Below are 19,906 nucleotides of genomic sequence, written 5' to 3'. Positions count from 1 at the left end.
TGTTTTCCCTTGAGGTTTCTGTGATAAAGACCTCTTATAACTGTTTAAAAAAAATAAGATACACCAATACAGCTGGTTAGCTCTGAACATTAAAGATTAAAGCAGTTTTTAAATGATGGAATTTTGAGAAATTTATATTATGAATGTAACAACTAGGGAACAGTTTTTCTAATTTTGAATCAAAAGTAACAGTGATTTAGGAAAAGAACATGGTCATCTGAGAAAAATTTCACAAATGCTAACAGTTTACTGGATTACTCAATGTCTCACAGTCTGATTTGCAATCCAGTACTTCCAAAAGATAATATTACATCCTTGCAGTCGTTAAGTGTGGGGAACCCATGTATTTCAATGCCATAATCAGTTTCCCTACAATTTACACAGTTTTTAATGTCATATAAAACCACATCATGATTTGATTGCTAATATAATCTCTTCCATTCAATAGTTTCTCTTTGACTGTGATAGGTAAGATGTTATAAGATTGGTTCAACAAAAGGAAGCTGGAGGTACTCATGAACAAAGCAGGACTATTACCAATGGTCCCGACAAATCCAGTCCAAAGGATGCCCTATTTCCACACTGACACTACAGACTAAAGCAACAACAGACCAAAGCAAAAGAGGAGAAATAAAAGAAATCAACAATCAGATTCAATCATTTCTCTCTCCAGGTCTTCTCAAAACAGGCATGAATCAAGAGACAGTTGTTCTGCCCTTCTAAAGGAATTTGCTATGTATTTATTCTAGCTGTTTGGTTTGGGGAATCATAGTAACTAGGTGTAACTAATCAGTGGGACAGCAGGTTATAATCAGAATGGTTCTGATTTGTTCTGTCAGGGCCATTCTAAAACTGAAGACCAATCTAAATTTCTCAGCAGCACCGGAAATTGGAGAAAAGAATTTCAGTTCCCTTTTCCTTAAAAACATTTCTCTGATATTATTTGGTCCTATATGCAGATAAAATATTCTGATTAGCCCAAGTCTCCTGAGAAAGAAGCAATAAAACACACAAGTCAGGCCTAGGACAAAAAATGATAGGTCCGTGCTCAGTGTGGCACAGTGATATACCAGGACACATCACCTCAATCTCTTACTGGATCTTATGCACTTTTGATATTTACTCTGATTCATAACCTCACACCGATTTCATTAATGAAATATGAATAACTATATGCTGATAATTTAGAAGCAATCTAACTCTCTGGTATTTTAGCTAGCCCAAATTTAAGTGTAAAACAAACTGGATGACATGAGAACTTCAAGGTTTGCAGTAAATGCATTGAGTTTCCTATTTTGTTATTTAATGGTTAAAAAAATCCTCCAAGAATTCTCTCTCAATGATGCTGGCCATTTTATGTAAGGACCTTTTTGATGCCAATTCCAGCCACACTTAGAGACCTCTTAATACTATCTGCTCAAAAACCATCAGTTGATAATTGTATAATATCATTAATGGGAATATTGTATAATTATATTTTTTCACTGCAGTGTTAATTACCAGAATGTGTTCATGTTGCTTTAGAGCCCCTGCAGTATAAACGACATGAAAGAATTTCCCCAAGCAACGGATTTTTCTTAACTATGGCTATTTATGGATTTTGGACTTTTCTTCTTTACTAGGGTTCTGAGTATATAAATCAGTGTTCTTAGTAGTTAGGAAATGACTACAAATTATACTAAAGGACTTAAGATAATTAGAGCTAATCCTTATGATGAGACAATTACAGACATGAACAATTTGGGGACTATAATTTAGTGCTAATATTGGCTCTGTAAATCTCAACTTACAATTTTAATTCTATAAATAGTTTTGATTCATATGGCAAAAGAAATATGAACATATTTTAAGTAGATTTAAACATAAATGCTTATATTTAAATATGAACAACTCATATTTAAGTATATGTATATAGAAACCATTTAGTACACACATCACAAATAAAATATGCTGATAAACACGTTCACTAGGCCCACTTACTAACCATTAGGCCGTAAACATTTTGTAGCTAGGATCACATGAAGAACATGTGAGACAGAGTAATGTAGAGCCATGAATTTCATTGTTTCTAGCTATCTTTATAGTCCATTCTTCACAAGGAATCAGAATGTCACATTATAATCCAGTTCATTTATTAAGAGAGTCAAAATGCATGCTAATCTATCCAGTTATTTTGACTACCTTAATGACTTAATCACTATGCAAACCATTAGTATGGCTCAAAAAATAACTGACCACACAATAATCTACTATATTATGTCATCCAGGCAAAGTATTATGTTCTTCTAGGGTCAAAATTGAGTTACACAATTTAATTACACAAATTAATTACATAATTTTTGCAAACAGCGTGTCAAAAATTTGAAAACCAGAAAATTTGAAAATAACTTTAAATACAAAATACTTAGGGCTTCCCTGGTGGCACAGTGGTTGACAGTCCCCCTGCCGATGCAGGGGACACGGGTTCGTGCCCCAGTCCGGGAAGATCCCACATGTCACGGAGCGGCTGGGCCCGTGAGCCATGGCCACTGAGCCTGCGCCTCCGGAGCCTGTGCCCCGTAATGGGAGAGGCCACAACAGTGAGAGGCCCGCGTACCGCAAAACAAAACAAAACAAAACAAAAAAATTTAAAAGGTAAGTTTTGAAATGTTCTTAGAAATTGTAAAAGTTAGCAATAGCACATAATCAGAGTGATAACATCATTTGATGAAAAGGGCATTAGACCCTTAACAATCTATATACACTTGTCATAAAAAATCAAAGATTATTTTGAAAAATAAGGGTGACATATATAATAATTTCAATTTTCACATACATGCTTTAGTTCATAAAATATTTTCTAAGAAAAAAATCTTATTAATGTACAAGTATATATTATCTCATTTAGTTTAGAATATGAAAAAGAGTAAACTTTAAGAATCAAAATTGATTTTGCCTGAAAAAAAAACCTAAACATTTTCATAATTCTGGATAGAGCAAAAAACATTTCCCAACTTAATTTATATTTTCAATGCCTACAACTGAGGGACAATAAGATAGATACCTCTATGCCAAATGCCCTATTTAAACTAGAAGTCTATCTTTGAATCACTAAATTTAGAATGGGAATAAACAGATCTACTTCTTAAGGATAAGGAGATTAATTGGCAAAGTAATAGATGCTAAAACTATTGCTTTATTCACGTTTCACCATTAAGACTGCTTAAGTTATTGTAAAGGAATCTAATTTATTTCAGGTTCAATAATCTCTGCTCTTCCATTTGTGCCATGGAATTTGAATTTATGAATCAGAAAAGAGAAAGAGAGCACCCCTGCCCCTCCTCATGCACTGATTAAGATATAGGTTAATATAAGTTCCTATATCAGGAACCAAAATATAGAGAAATCATTATGCTAAAACGGAGTTCCAAAAACTGTCAGTAAAGAAGAATGGAAAAGTTCTGCCCTATAGCTTCTTGGCATTTGTGAGATACTCCGACCTCAGCATGTATGTTTCAACAGTAGTACACATGCAGTTCTCCTCTGGCTTAACAGTTTCAACTGATGGAGCATATAAAGAAGACACTGGGATGGTACCTGGTGATGCTGCAGCATATATGGCTATTTTAAGATTCCCTTGAGCTCTGTTTGTTGCTATCTTTGAAAACAGATTTGACACTTAATCAGCAGATCCTTTGGATTATTGAGCTTGCAAATTAAGCTTTGGCAAATACAGTGTACTAGTTATGATGGACAGAAATTTCATGGAAAAGAAAAAAAATTACATTTTTTCTCCCCTTCCCTCTTTATTCTAGGCATGTGGGAGGCAGAAGGTGGTTGAATGAAACCTAGAGCACTTAGGGTCATGTTCAAGAAACCTGATTGGATACCAGCGCATATTGATCAGTTTAATAAAGAGTTCCATTATGATGATGCATTCTTATATTAGGTATGTATATTAATGTAATTTTTTTCTTTGGCTCTTTGAAGGATAACTCTGGTAAGAATGAATCTGTTTTATTGGATTTTCAGGTCTACTTGGGCTCCCTTATTCTTTTAAAAAAATTTTATTATATTATTATTATTTTTTGTTTGTTTTTTGCGGTACGCGGGCCTCTCACTATTGTGGCCTCTCCCGTTGCGGAGCACAGGCTCCGGACGCGCAGGCTCAGCAGCCATGACTCACGGGCCTAGCTGCTCCGCAGCATGTGAGATCTTTCCGGACCAGGGCACGAACCCGTGTCCCCTGCATCGGCAGGCAGACTCTCAAACACTGTGCCACCATGGAAGCCCCCCAAAATTTTATTATATTATTTTATTGCGTTAATATAAATTATTACAAAAATCACAATGTCATATACAAAAATATATGAAATACTATAATGAATATTTTAGGTACACACACCTTGCTTAAGAAATCATCCCTAACCACCAACCAATTTTTTTTTAATTGAAGTACAGTTGATTTATTGGGTTCCCTTATTTTTACATTAAAACCAGTGATCACTTCATCTGGAGTCTAAAGACTTATTTAAAATGAGTCATTCCTAGATTGGTTCAAGATGGTGGAGTAGAAGGACATGCACTCACTCTCTCCTCCAAGAGCACTGGAACCACAACTAATTGCTAAACAATCATCAATAGAAAGGCACTGGAACTCACCAAAAAAGATACACAACATCCAGAGACGAAGGAGAAGCTGCAATGAAATGGTAGGAGGGGCACAATCATGATAAAATCAAATCCCATAACCGCTGGGTGGGCAACTCACAAACTGGAGAATAATTAAACCACAGAAGTTCACCTACTGGAGTGAAGGTTCTGAGCCCCACATCAGGCTTCCCGACCTGCGGTCCAGCAATGGGAGGAGGAATCCCCAGAGAATTGGACTTTGAAGGCCAGTGGGATTTGATTGCAAGACTTTGACAGGACAGGGGGGAAACAGAGACTCCACACTTAGAGGGCACACACAAAGTAGTGTGCACACCAGGACCCGAGGGAAAGAGCAGTGACCCCATAGGAGTCTAAACCAGACCTACCTGCTAGTGTCGGGGGGTCTCCTGCAGAGGCAGGGGATGGCTGTGGCTCACCGCAGGGACAAGGACACTGGCAGCAGAAGTTCTGGGAAGTATTCATTGGCTTGAGGCCTCCGAGAGTCCACCATTAGCCCCACCAAAGAGCCTGCAGGCTCCAGTGCTGGGTCACCTCAGGCCAAACAACAACCAGGGAAGGAACACAGCCCCAACCATCAGCAGACAAGCGGATTACAGTTTTACTGAGCTCTACCCACCAGAGCAACACCCAGCTCTACCCACCACAGGTCCCTCCCATCAGGAAGCCTGCACAAGCCTCTTAAATAGCCTCATCCACCAGAGGGCAGACAGCAGAAGCAAGAAGAACTACAATCCTGCAGCTTGCGGAATGAAAATCACAATCACAGAAAGACAGACAAGATGAAAAGGCAGAGGACTATGTCCAAGATGAAGGAACAAGATAAAACCCCAGAAAAACAACTAAATGAAGTAGAGATAGGCAACTTTCCAGAAGAATAATTCAGAATAATGATAGCGAAGATGATCTAGGACCTAGGAAAAAGAATGGAGGCAAGGATTGAGAAGATGCAAGAAATGTTTAACAAAGACCTAGAAGAATTAAAGAACAAACAAACAGAGATGAACAATACAATAACTGAAATGAAAAATACACTAGAAGGAATCAATAGCAGAATAACTGAGGTAGAAGAACAGATAAGTGACCTAGAAGACAGACTGGTGGAATTCACTGCCGTGGAACAGAATAAAGAAAAAAGAATGAAAAGAAATGAAGACAGTCTAAGAGACCTCTGGGACAACATTAAATGCACAAACATTCACATTATAGGGGCCCCAGAAGGAGAAGAGAGAGAGAGAGAAAGGACCCGAGAAAACATTTCAAGACACTATAATTGAAAACTTCTGTCACATGGGGAAGTAAATAGCCACCCAAATCCAGGAAGTGCAGAGAGTCCCAGGCAGGATAAATCCAAGGAGAAACACACCAAGGCATATAGTAATCAAACTCACAAAAATTAAAGACAAAGGAAAATTAAAAGCAACAAGGGAAGAACGACAACTAACGTACAAGGGAACTCCCATAAGGTTAACAGCTGATTTCTCAGCAGAAACTTTTCAAGCCAGAAGGGACAGTTACAATATATTTAAAGTGATGAAAGGGAACAACCTACAACAAAGAATACTCTACCCAGCACAGGTCTCATTGAGATTGGATGGTGAAATCAAAAGCTTTACAGACAAGCAAAAGCTAAGAGAATTCAGCACAACCAAACCAGCTCTAAAACAAATGCTGAAGGAACTTCTCTAAGTCAGAAACACAAGAGAAGACAAGGACCTAAAAACCAAACCCAAAACAATTAAGAAAATGGTAATAGGTACATACATATCGATAATTACCTTAAATATGAATGGATTAAATGCTACAACCAAAAGACACAGGCTTGCTGAATGGATACAAAAACAAGACACATACCTTATGCTGTCTACAGGAGACCTATTTCAGACCTAGGGACACATACAGACTGAAAGTGAGGGGGTGGAAAAAGATATTCCATGCAAATGGAAATCAGAAGTAACCTGGAGTAGCAATACTCATATCAGACAAAATAGACTTTAAAATAAAGAATGTTACAAGAGACAAGGATGGACACTACATAATGATCAAGGGATCAATCCAAGAAGAAGATATAATAATTATAAACATATATGCACCCAACATAGGAGCACCTCAATACATAAGGCAACTGCTAACAGCTATAAAAGAGGAAATCGACAGTAACACAATAATAGTGGGTGACTTTAACACCTCACTTACACCAATGGACAGATCACCCAAAATGAAAACAAATAAGGAAACAGAAGCTTTAAATGACACAATAAACCAGACGGATTTAACTGATATTTATAGGGCATTCCATCTGAAAACCACAGATTACACTTTCTTCTCAAGTGCACAGGAACATTCTCCAGGATAGATCACATCTTGGGTCACAAATGAAGCCCTGCTAAACTGAAGAAAATTGAAATCGTATTAAACATCTTTTCTGACCACAATGCTGTGAGATTAGAAATAAATTACAGGAAAAAAAACCGTAAAAAAACGAACCTATGGAGGCTAAGCAATATGCTACTAAGTAACCAAGACATCACTGAAGAAATCAAAGAGGAAATCAAAAAATAACTAGAGACAAATGACAAGGAAAACACGACGACCCAAAATCTATGGGATGCAGCAAAAGCAGCTCTAAGAGGGAAGTTTATAGCAATAAAATCCTACCTGAAGAAACAAGAAAAATTTCAAATAAACAATCTAACCTTACACCTAAAGGAACTACAGAAAGAACAAACAAAGCCCCAAAATTAGTAGAAGGAAAGAAATCATAAAGATCAGAGCAGAAATAAATGAAATAGAAACAAAGGAAACAATAGCAAAGATCAATAAAACTAAAAGCTGGTTCTCTGAGAAGATGAACAAAATTGATAAACCTTTAGCCAGACTCATCAAGAAAAACAGGGAGGAGACTCAAATCAATAAAATTAGAAATGAAAAAGGACAAGTTAAAATGGACACTGCAGAAACACAAAGCTTCGTAAGAGACTACTACAAGCAACTCTATACCAATAAAATGGACAACCTGGAAGAAATGGACAAATTCTTAGAAAGGTATAACCTTCCAAGACTGAACCAGGAAGAAATAGAAAATATGAACAGACCAATCACAAGTAATGAAATTGAAACTGTGATTAAAAATCTTCCAACAAACAAATGTCCAGAACCAGATGGCTTCATAGGTGAATTCTATCAAACATTTAGAGAAGAGATAACACCCATCCTTCTCAAACTCTTCCAAAAAATTGCAGAGGAAGAAACACTCCCAAACTCTTTCTAGGAGGCCACCATCACCCTGATACCAAAGCCAGATCAAGATACGACAAAAAAAAGAAAATTACAGACCAATATCACTGATGAGTATAGATGCAAAAATCCTCAACAAAATCCTAGCAAACAGAATCCAGCAACACATTAAAAGGATGATACACCATGATCAAGTGGGATTTATCCAAGGGATGCAAGGATTCTTCAATCTATGCAAATCAATCAATGTGATACACCATATTAACAAATCAAAGGAGAAAAAGAATATGATCATCTCAATAGATGCAGAAAAAGCTTTTGACAAAATTTAACACCAATTTATGGTAAAAACTCTCCAGAAAGTGGGCATAGAGGGAACGTACCTCAACATAATAAAGGCCATATACGACAAATCCACAGCAAACATCATTCTCAATGGTGAAAAACTGAAAGCATTTCCTTGAAGATCAGGAAAGAGACAAGAATGTCCACTCTCACCACTATTATTCAACATAGTTTTGGAAGTCCTAGCCATGTGAATCAGAGAAAACAAAGAAATAAAAGGAATACAAAATGGAAAAGAAGAAGTAAAACTGTCACTCCTTTCAGATGACATGATACTATACATAGAAAATCCTAAAGATGCCACCAGAAAACTACTAGAGCTAATCAACAAATTTGGCAAAGTTGCAGGATAGAAAACTAATGCACAGAAATCTCTTGCATTCCTAGACAGTAACAACAAAAGATCACAAAGAAAAATTCAGGAAACAATCCTACTCACCATTTCAACAGAAAGAATAAAATACCTAGGAATAAACCTATCTATGGAGGTAAAAGACCTGTACTCAGAAAAGTATAAGACACTGGTGAAAGAAATCAAAGATGACACAAACTGATGGAGGGATATACCATGTTCTTGGATTGGAAGAATCAATATTGTGAAAATGACTATACTACCCAAAGCAATCTACAGATTCAATGCAATCCCTATCAAATTACCAATGGCATTTTTTACAGAGCTAGAACAATAAATCTTAAAATTTGTGTGGAGACACAAAAGACCCTGAATAGGCAAAGCAATCTTGAGAAAACAAAAAAAAAATGGAGCTAGAGAAATCAGGCTTCCTGCCTTCATACTATACTACAAAGCTACAGTAATCAAGACAATATTGTACCGGCAGAAAAACAGAAATATAGATCAATGGAACAGGATAGAAAGCCCAGAGATTAACTCACACACCTATGGTCAACCAATCTATGAAAAAGGAGGCAAGGATATACAGTGGAGAAAAGACAGTCTCTTCCATAAGTGGTGCTGAGAAAACTGGACAGCTACAAGTAAAAGAATGAAATTAGAACACTCCCTAACACCATACACAAAAATAAACTCAAAATGGATTAAAGACTTAAGTGTAAAACCGGACACTATAAAACTCTTAGAGGAAAACATAGGAAGAACACTCTCTGACATAAATCACAGCAATACCTTTTTGACCCACCTCCTAGAATAATGGAAATAGAAACAAAAATAAACACATGGACCTAATGAAAGTTAAAAACTGTTGCACAGCAAAGGAAACCATAAACAAGAGAAAAAGACAACCCTCAGAATGGGAGAAAATATTTGCAAATGAATCAATGGACAAAGGATTAATCTCCAAAATATATAAACAGCTCATGCAGCTCAATATTAAAAAAACAAACCACCCAATCCAAAAATGGGCAGAAGACCTGAACAGACATTTCTCCAAAGAAGACATACAGATGGCCAAGGAGCACATGAAAAGCTGCTCAACATCACTAATCATTAGAGAAATGCAAATCAAAACTACAATGAGGTATCACCTCACACTGGTTAGAATGGGCATCATCAGAAAATCTACAAACAATAAATGCTGGAGAGGGTGTGGAGAAAAGGGAACCCTCTTGCACTGTTGGTGGGAATGTAAATTGATACAGCCACTATGGAGAACAGATGGAGGTTCCTTAAAAAACTAAAAATAGAATTACCATATGACTCAGCAATCCCACTACTGGGCATATTCCCTGAGAAAATCATAATTCAAAGAGACACATGCACCCCAATGTTTATTGCAGCACTATTTACAATAGCTAGGTCATGGAAGCAACCTAAATGTCCATTGACAGACAAATGGATAAAGAAGATGTGGTACATTTGTACAATGGAATATTACTCAGCCATAAAAAGTCACGAAATTGGATCATTTGTATAGGTGTGGCTGGACCTAGAGATTGTCATACAGTGAAGTAAGTCAGAAAAAGAAAAACAAATATTGTATATTAACGCATATATGTGGAAACTAGAAAAATGGTACAGATGAACCTGTTTGCAAAGCAGAAATAGAGACACAGATGTAGAGAACAAATGTAAGGACACCAAAGGGGAAAAGCAGGGGGTAAGTGTTGGGGGGTGTGATGAACTCAGTGATTGGGATGGACATATATACACTTATATGTATAAAATAGATAACTAATAAGAACCTGCTGTATAGCACAGGTAACTCCACTTTGCTGTACAGTAGAAACTAGCACAACACTGGGAAACAACTATACTCCAATAAAAAACATAAAAAAATTAAAAAATAAAATAAATGGAGTCATTCCTAAAGCATCAGTAGTTATCGAAAACAAGATGCTGCTGCTGAGAAGACAGGGCCAATCTTTACCTTTTGACCGAGTTGGATCAGAATTCTATTACAGGCAGTGTTCTATTTCTCATGTGCTTGCAGTGCTGTATTCCTCTACCTCTTATGGAGACTTATCTGACCTTCTCCATTCCACCTGCTAATTTAGAACTGCACAGTCCATATTTGGAAGATCAATTCAATTAGTGCTTGAAAAGTAATCTCTTGACTGTTTCTGCCACTGGTTACTTGGCTTGTTTTAATTATAACAGAATATCTTTGCTCTTAAAAAATCAAAGGGATGTCAAGATATTTTTTGCACACCCTCAAAGATTGCAAGCCCTTGCCTAAGATGATAATTTTTCCAAAATTGGGAGAATATCCTCAAAGCACCTAATGTCCTGACACGCTTAAAATACCTAAACAATTATTGAATAGCCACAACAATAGTAACTTTTGAATACATGTGCAGTACTATTTTGCAGCTTCCCCAAAGCTTGGCTGTGTTAATTAATTTATGCCTCGCAAGAACCTCTTGCTGTATGTAGGCAGGATACTATTATTAATCCTCACTATGCAGACAGGGAAACTGAGTCACAAAAAGATCAAATTACTCAAGTTCTCATAGCTGGTAAATGATCCCAAATTCCCTGCCATGACATTTTGTGGTCTTTTTTTACTATATTACCAGGCTTCCCTCCCCAACAGAGCCCTCTTTGGATACACGAACCTTTAGGAAAGTTGGCTATATAACATTTTTGCTATCTGAAACTTTTAAAACCCTTTCAGTCTAGTTCAACTGGTTCAAGTTCAGCTTTATCACAAGTGGGTGCTACTTCTCCATGACTCCTCTTTATGAGCTGTCACCTTCCCTAACCCCTCAGGGGTCTCTAACTCTTTTGGTTATTTCAGAGCTTTAAGATGATTTTCTTGTTCATTTCAGAAACTATTTGTATCAGTCTTATTTTACATGTCAAAACTGAATGTTCTGACAAACTACGGCAATCATTCTTTGGAGATAGAATCCACTAGCAGCTTTGAGCCCTCCCTCTTGAAAATACATATGAATCTAGATCTCTATCTAAGCCATATCAACATCATCAACACCCCACCTCAACACACACATAGGGTAACACCTAGGTTTCCTAAGGCTACTGACTTTCCTCAGAGCTGATAATCAACAACTTAATCTTGCTCATCCCTGCTCATTTTATTTTATGCGACTGTCTTTGACATATATAATATGGCAGCTTACAAAGTAAGGTGCTGGTACCACCCTAAGAGTTGGGAATATAGTAGAAAAATGGAGGAGCCAGGGGTACCAAACAGATTCTCATGCTTCACTTTTACCCAAACTTAAAAAAAAATGAGAGAATTTAACAGCAATGATAAAGCCATACATTTGTGGGATACATCCTGGCCTCACATAAGTGAAACAAATCTTTCCTTTTTCTTTTTTTTTCTTCTTTTTCTTTATTGGAGTATAATTGCTTTACAACGTTGTGTTAGTTTCTGCCGCACGTTGAAGTGAATCAGCCATACGCATACACACATCCCCTCCCTCTTAGACCTCCCTCCCCCCTACCGTCCCACCCAATGAGGCCATCACAGAGCACCAAGCTAAGCTCCCTGTGCTATATAGCAGGTTCCTACTAGCTACCTATTTTATGTATGGTAGTGTATTTATGTCAAACCTTACCTCCCAATTCATCCACCCTCCCCTTACTCCCTCCGTGTCCACACATCCATTCTCTATGTCTGCCTTTCTATTCCTGCCCTGCAAATAGGTTCATCTGTGCCATTTTTCTAGATTCCACATACATGCATTAATATACGATATTTGTTTTTCTCTTTCTGACTTAAATCTTAATCCAAGACATTTTATAGTGAAACAAACAAAAAAATGCAGATCTGAGACAGAGAGAAGAGGGAAGAGGAAGAAAGATAGATATATAACTAGTCAGGAAAAGGAAAACATACATAATGCAGATGTTGACTTGGCCATAAATTAAATGAAGAATTCCTCCAAATCTGCAGAGCTTCTAAATTCTACATTAATTCTTTTTATTGATATAGTTGATTTATAATATTAGTTTCAGGTGTACAACATAGTGATTCAAAATTTTTATATATTATACTCCATTTATAGTTATTATAAAATATTGGCTATATTCTCTGTGCTATACAGTATATCCTTGCAGCTTGTTTATTTTATACATAGTAGTTTGTACTTCTTAATCCCTCCCCCTATCCTGCTGTTACCCTCTTCCCTCCCCACACTGGTAACCACTAGTTAGTTCCGTATATCTGTGACTCTATTTCTGTTTTGTTATATTCATTTATTTGTTTATTTTTCAGATTCCACATATAAGTGATAACAAATGGTATCTGTCTTTCTCTGTCTGACTTACTTCACCAAGCATAATACCCTCCAGGTCCATCCATATTGTTGCAAATGGCAAAATTTTATCTACATTTTTAAAAGAAATTAAATTTAGTAGTCTAAAGCAAAATTCTTTCATTGTGTCAACATCACAAAGTAAAAGTTAGTTAATATAATACAACACTCTCCTCAGTAATATAAGGAAACCAGAGAATTTTATAACTAGAATGAATTCAGTCATCAATAACTACATGAAAGAAAAAGATGTATATATAGATTCTTTTAAGGTGTTTTAAATTAAACTTCATTAGATAACCAATAATGTAGAAATTTGCTTAATGTAAAATATTACAGAGAAAGCAAGAACAGAAGGAAAGTAAATTGTATAAAAATAGAAATATTCATAATAGAAAGAAAACTAAAATGTGCCTTCCTTTTATTTTTTGAGAAATAATTTTTAATCCTATTAATATTCAAATTTCCTCAATTGTCAGCTAAATATCCTTTATTACTTGTTTTTCCAGAACCCAGTTCAGTCTAGCACCACACATTGCATCTATTTTTTTAGTGCAATCCTATTTCCCTCCTCTCTGCCTTGTCTCCAAGTTGCTTACTTGTTGAAGAGTTGTTTCCTTGGACAAAAACACATCATTTTGAAAATACAGAATTAAATTTAAATGAAATGAAAATACCTTAAAAATCTTACTTACCAAAAGAGAATAGGGACAGTTGTTATGTTCAAAAGGTTTAGAAAAGAAATCGGTATTGTGGTCCAGTCTCTGGTGTCCTCCATATTCCGCGGCATCTGAATCTAGCACAATTTTGTACGTACAACTCTTAAGGAATCACAACGGTTTAGGAGTTGAATGAGACATTATAAAACATTTCTGAGACAGGATTTAAAAGCGAATATTTTGAAAACTGTTTAATGATGATTTGTGCTATGTTCTCATTTCTTCTCTAAGATTTCTGAGTTTGAGTTTATCATGTTTGAAAGGGGCTTTATAGGCTATCTAGTCCGCACACCCATGGGATCCTTGTTATCCTTTTATCACAGCTCGTCACATGATCATCCATACCTACTAGTGAAGAATCTACTTTCCTCTTCATGTAACTAATTCCATTTGTTAGAAATTCTTCTCCATATTGAACAGAATTTTGATTTCTTGGGACTTTTTCTACCCAGAAAAGCCATAAGGAATAAGTTCAAAATACAGTAATTTTCAAATATTTAATAATAGCTATTTTGTCTCCATGTGTCCTCTGCATACATAACTAAATACTTACTAAATGTAATCCCAGAACCTTTGCTCATTACTCATTTGATATGGCTTTTTACTATTTCCCTATCTCTGAATTCACTGCAGTTTGCTAGATCGTGGTTGATAAAGTGAGGAACACAGAAGAGAACTAAAGGTCCATGTGTGGCCTGAAGACCAAGTAGGCTCATTCTTTCCCCTTGGTTACAAGCAGCATGCTTCTATTAATGCACAAGATCATGCAAATATACTACCCATCATGCCACAGGTGGATTCATGCTGCAATCATGTGATCTGCTACAACTTAACATCTGATTTTTCACAATGAGCTATTATGCATGTTAGCATTATTGTATTTATAACAAAATAACAGCTATGGTTATTGTGTTCAAACTTATGCTCAGAAAGTCTAGAAATGATACTTGATTAAAAAATCCACAAGTAAATATAAATGGGTACCTAGAAATTTAAGTTTCTTCTAGCCTAAGGAGGGAGACAGATAGGTGTCTAGGTGCTTTGTATTTTCTTTTCCTCGTATATAAATATTTAATCTCAGAAACGTTTGTACCTTTTCATTACAGCTAAAGTTATCACATTAAAAGTACATGGGAAAAAAAAAGTACATGTGGATGACAAACTATGACCATATTTTCATGCCTAGGGGACTTCTGTTTGGGTAAGAGATGCAGATGGACGCACCACAGGAACTTTTGCTGGGAGTGGTGGCGCCATTTCAGTCAATCCAGGTCAGCCTACTCTGATGCAAATTTAGACTAATACTGTAATCAGCATGTTACTGTGTTTAAAAGAGAGGGAGAGGGAGGGGGAGAAAGTCTGAGTTCAAAAGGTGACTCTTGGGCACAAGCTCATTCATTCTAAAGTCACTCAGTAGAGCTGCACATGATTTGAGCATATGGATTTATTTAATGGGGAAATACACACAGTGAAAACAAATCATTAGGGGCATGGTAAATAAATGAAGCATTGTGGAATTAAAGGAACTACTAAAATAAAAGTTTAGTTTTGGTTCTTCATCCTAGTTCATTAAATACTTGCACAGTCTTCAAAAAGCATTAAACAAAAACAAAAAGAGTACAATACAGTTTAGAGAATAATGACCTAGAATCCTTTCTAAAACACTTGAAATACAGTATCAATTATTAAATTATTGGTTAACAGCATAGATTATTGGTAGTTGTGACTGAAGACAGCAAGTATACCATGAAAAGCACCGATTCCCAAGCTGTGGGTTGATAATCACTGGTCATTGTGTTATAAGGGTCTCACAGAATGAGTAATTATGTTATTAAAAGGGACTGGGATGGATTCTGTATGTACATTGTCTGAAGACTAAATTATGTTATTATACCCATTTGGTACTGTATTTCAAAGAATATGCACTTTTTTGATTAATGAGATATAAATTCATTTAAAAAGTCACAGAATTTGTAGTAAGTTTTTTGATATATTTTCTCAATCAAGGATACTGAAAGAACAATTGTTATATAAGAAGCAATTTTTTTGACATTGAGAGGGGTCATCACACTGAAAATGGTTAGAATCTACTCACTTAATCTATAATTTATAGCTATAAAGAAAAACCTTACAAAAGCCATAAAGTTTCAAAATATCAGTTTAGACATATTTCTCTAATCTATAATTTGAAGAAAAAAATTCTGCTGTGGCCACTTTTGGAATTCCCCAGCCCTGTGTCTCTATTACCCAGGGAATACAGCCACGTCCTTTAGAAAACACATCCCTTAAACTCCAGAAATTCCAACAATTTAAAACACTAGATTAAAAGTAATGATTGTGAAAGAGCTTTATAATTGTAAATTACTACAACATATTACTCAAGTGTCAACTTAAAAAAATGCACAATGTTAGAGTTGTGAGTTAAGTTTTATTTGGGGCAAAATGAGGACTGTAGTCTGGGAGACAGCATCCCAGATAGCTCTGAGAAACTGCTCCAAAGAGGCAGGGGGGAAGGTCAGTATATATGTGGTTTTGGTGACGGGGGAGTACATGCAATCAAGCACATATTTTTTACAGAAGTTTTCTACTAGTCTCGTGCAGGTTACTGCTAGTCACAGGAGCAGACGTCACCATGAAGGATTTTAGTGCTTTTTTATATATGAGGAGATACAAGAATTGGGCTCATAAAATTGCTCCTGAAAATATCTAACTATCTGAAGGCCTGATCTGCCAGTTTTTCCCAGAGCACAGAGTGCCTCGTTTCTGCTCTCCACCTGAACTCCTTTCAGGGGGTGTTGAAAGTCAGCAGATCCAGCAGCTCATGATTTAATCCTTGTAGACGTAGATGGCAAGTGCCAATGGAAAATGCCAATTCATAGTTGACACAAAAATCAGGAAACCCCGTCTTTTAGGAACACTGCTTAGCATAAACATTTTTAAAGAGGTTTTATGTGCAATTGGATTTTTGTTTTTCTCTTCTCTCACTCAGGCATTCCCTCACTCCCTCTTTCTCATGTACATGTGAGCACACACAAACACACAGATACACACATGCACATGACGTGGGACCCACACAGCACCAATATCCCTACAAAGCCCTGTCTTCCACTAAAGAACATCCCTCTGAAAATATAACTCAGAGCCAATTTACACTTAAACTACCTTCTTCATGTGGTTTCCAGTTCCACAGTGGATAAAACAAATTTAGCAGGACATCTCAACACCTTCACATCTCTTTAATTCATAGCTACCTCCCTACACCTAGCAGACTGCCTTCTCATAATAGCTTCTCAATACATCTTTGAAACTGATATTCAGGATGACAATTCTGATTCACCAAGAAAGGCCAAAGTACATGTCTTATTTTTTATATTCGAGGAAAGTAGGAGAAATTATTTTCCCATTCACTTAATAAATACACACAATGTAGGAGGCACTGTACAAGATATAAAAAAAAAATGACTAAGATGTGGTTTTAGTTCACATGCAACTCATAGCCTATTAAGGGGAGATTAGAAATGAATATGAATGTCTATAAATAAAACAGAAAGCAATATGCAATGAGAGGTAGAGCCAAGGAGGGAAGGTAGGATTGACAGTCTGTAAACAAAAACTTTTAAAGGCTAGGCTAGACTGTTAAGATTTATTTTGTAATTAAGTATGAGAACATTGAAGGTTTGTGAGAAAGGTTATGACAATCAAAAAAATTAAACTGGGGCTTCCCTGATGGCGCAGTGGTTGAGAGTCTGCCTGCCGATGCAGGGGACACGGGTTCGTGCCCCGGTCCGGGAAGATCCCACATGCCGCGGAGCGGCTAGGTCCGTGAGCCATGGCCGCTAAGCCTGTGCGTCCGGAGCCACAACAGTGAGAGGCCCGTGTACCGCAAAAAAAAAAAAAAAAAAAATTAACCTGAAGGTTGAGGGTAGAATAGGATGAACAAAGGAAAGACTAAGTCAGAGAAACCAGCCAGGGACCTAACAATGGTTCACGGATAGTAGTATGGCTAAACTTGGATAATGCAAATGGAGAGACATACATAAACCAATGAGATTTTGGATGTGCAACTAATGGTACTCAAATGTAAGGAAACTGATGCTCAATTTGGGGAAACACTTGGAAGGGGAGAATAGTTGTGCCCAAAGACACACAATAAGTTTAGTGGCAGAGTTGGGATGTAGACACAAGTCAAATTCAGATCTAATTACCCTACTCTCCTCAAGTGGATGCCTATTTTATGCCAAGAATCAGGCAAAGTGTTTTCGCAGGCAATTTCTTGTTTAATTCTAAATTTGAGATTCTAAGCATAAAGAGGTTGGAATGAACATGACATGTAGAACAAAAACAAGGAAAACAGATAAAGTGATATCCATCTGAGTGTTTAATTAAATTTAAAAGATTGGTGTTAAAGGACTGTAATTCTTAACATTACTTAAGGAGTCTGGATATCTGAGGTTTATTGCATTTGTTCTAGATCAATTTCTTGTTTAGTTGGTTCATTTGGTCACTTGATTGGGGAACACAAAATTATTGAACTGAAAAAATGTACCTTGCTCAATTTGGGAAAATACAGCAGGGAAAGAATGATAGAATGATAGAATTTTTATAGAGATTTTCCTTTTAAAAAAGGAGATCAAATAGATCCCTATCCATTTGATTATCATTTTAAAATATTATTTCTTCTTATTTTAAATTCAAGAGCTTCTTAAGTATTTGATATATCTATCAACAGGTTGAAGTAGATAAGAAGTTTTAAGCATTATTTTATCATGTGTCCTTAAATTTGAACCAAGGAAGAGCCATGTTCTGAAGACCTGTACTAATAAGATTAAAGAACAGTGAAGACATGAAGACTCTTAAATTCAATGGCTCTTCAAATACTTCAAAAGCTGCTGTGTTTGCTCAGCCACTTGATAAAGTGTCTGTTCAAAGTATAAGGATTTTGATGTAAGAAGTACTATCGTTTAAATCATTCTGCACTAAACTCACTTCACTCCTGCTGAAGAAACTAAGGAAATTTATTGTAAGGTACAAACCCTGAGGTTTCAGACTCAGTGACAATAAAAGGGGTTCTCTAGTGACTAGGTGGCCATAAAGATGGCAAAGCTGGTAAGTTACCATATATCTTTAAATCTAAGATACCTTCAATTTTAAGATGAATTATTTTATACACATCCAATAAAGAGAAAAATATCACTACGATGATAATCACTGTAAGACACATCCCAACTGAAGACATGTTAAAATGTGAAAAAAATGTACACTTAGAATATATGAATTTGGTACGTTATTTTTAGATCTGATTCTTTAATCAACCCACCCATAGTATTATGATTGCAATAACTTTTGGGAGTTAAGTGACCCCAGGAGGGAGAATCTGTATCAAAGGCAGAAAACAGTAGGTACAAAATTCTAAGGAACTGTGAACAAACATCTGGCAGTGTAAGAACAGGTGGTAGAAAACAAAAATAATTTCATGTTTTTAACAGTCTAAAGATAACCACCCAGCACAGGACTTGCCTCAGTGTTCTAACATAATGTTCCCCTTTCTATGTTTCATGAATTGAATTTTATTTATTGCCAGCCATAATTCACAAAATCTTAGGTTATGGCTGTATAGCGTCTCAAATAGATCTGTCTCTTTATTTTATAAATATAGTTAAATTATACATCATTTATTGTCCTGAACCACAGAAATGGTCATAAATGACAACCTTTAGTTGGTCTCTCTGCTCTCTTTCCAAATATAGAAGTAGCAAAAACTTGTAATGTGTTGCTGTATGTTTTATGAATGTATGTGTGTTAGAATGAGGCAGGTGTGTGTGTGTGTGTGTGTGTGTGTGTGTGTATGTGTATGTGATTTAGGCATTTTTATCTTTAGCTCTGTCATCTAGAATATACGATGATTTAAAAATTCACCAATGGAAATGGAAATGATATTTTCATTATTTGTTTGAAACTATTATAGGGCGATGGACATTTATGAGTATATTACTTTCAATAGACAATATCCATTTAGCTTTTTGCTCTAAATAACTTTAATTTAAAAAAAACTCCCCCAATATTATACTATTTCTAAAATAAAATTAAAAGAGGGTAAAATAAAAATAAATAGGAAATTTACTACTGAATGTAGTCAAAGTATATTTTAAATATAATGAAAGGCAAGTGGAAATTCCCTTTAAGGGTACAATATATTTTTTTAAATTTTTATTAGTTTACATTAAAATTTTATTGTCCTTGAAAAAAGCAACAAC

General features: G+C 36.0%; 1 protein-coding gene across 1 annotated transcript in view; it reads right to left on the bottom strand.

The window, feature by feature from the left end:
* The window catches only part of GBE1 (1,4-alpha-glucan branching enzyme 1), a 298,444-nt gene that overhangs the window by 2,231 nt on the left and 276,307 nt on the right, over positions 1–19,906 (bottom strand). Inside the window, exon 15 of the mRNA XM_065876297.1 lies at positions 13,629–13,746. Coding sequence (XP_065732369.1) covers positions 13,629–13,746 — 118 coding nt within the window. The remainder of the gene's footprint in view (positions 1–13,628; positions 13,747–19,906) is intronic.

The sequence above is a fragment of the Phocoena phocoena genome, chromosome 4, assembly GCF_963924675.1.
Source record: "Phocoena phocoena chromosome 4, mPhoPho1.1, whole genome shotgun sequence".
In the NCBI taxonomy this organism is placed as follows: domain Eukaryota; kingdom Metazoa; phylum Chordata; class Mammalia; order Artiodactyla; family Phocoenidae; genus Phocoena; species Phocoena phocoena.
Note: the sequence above shows the minus strand (reverse complement) of the source record. Positions and strands in the feature narration are given on the sequence as shown.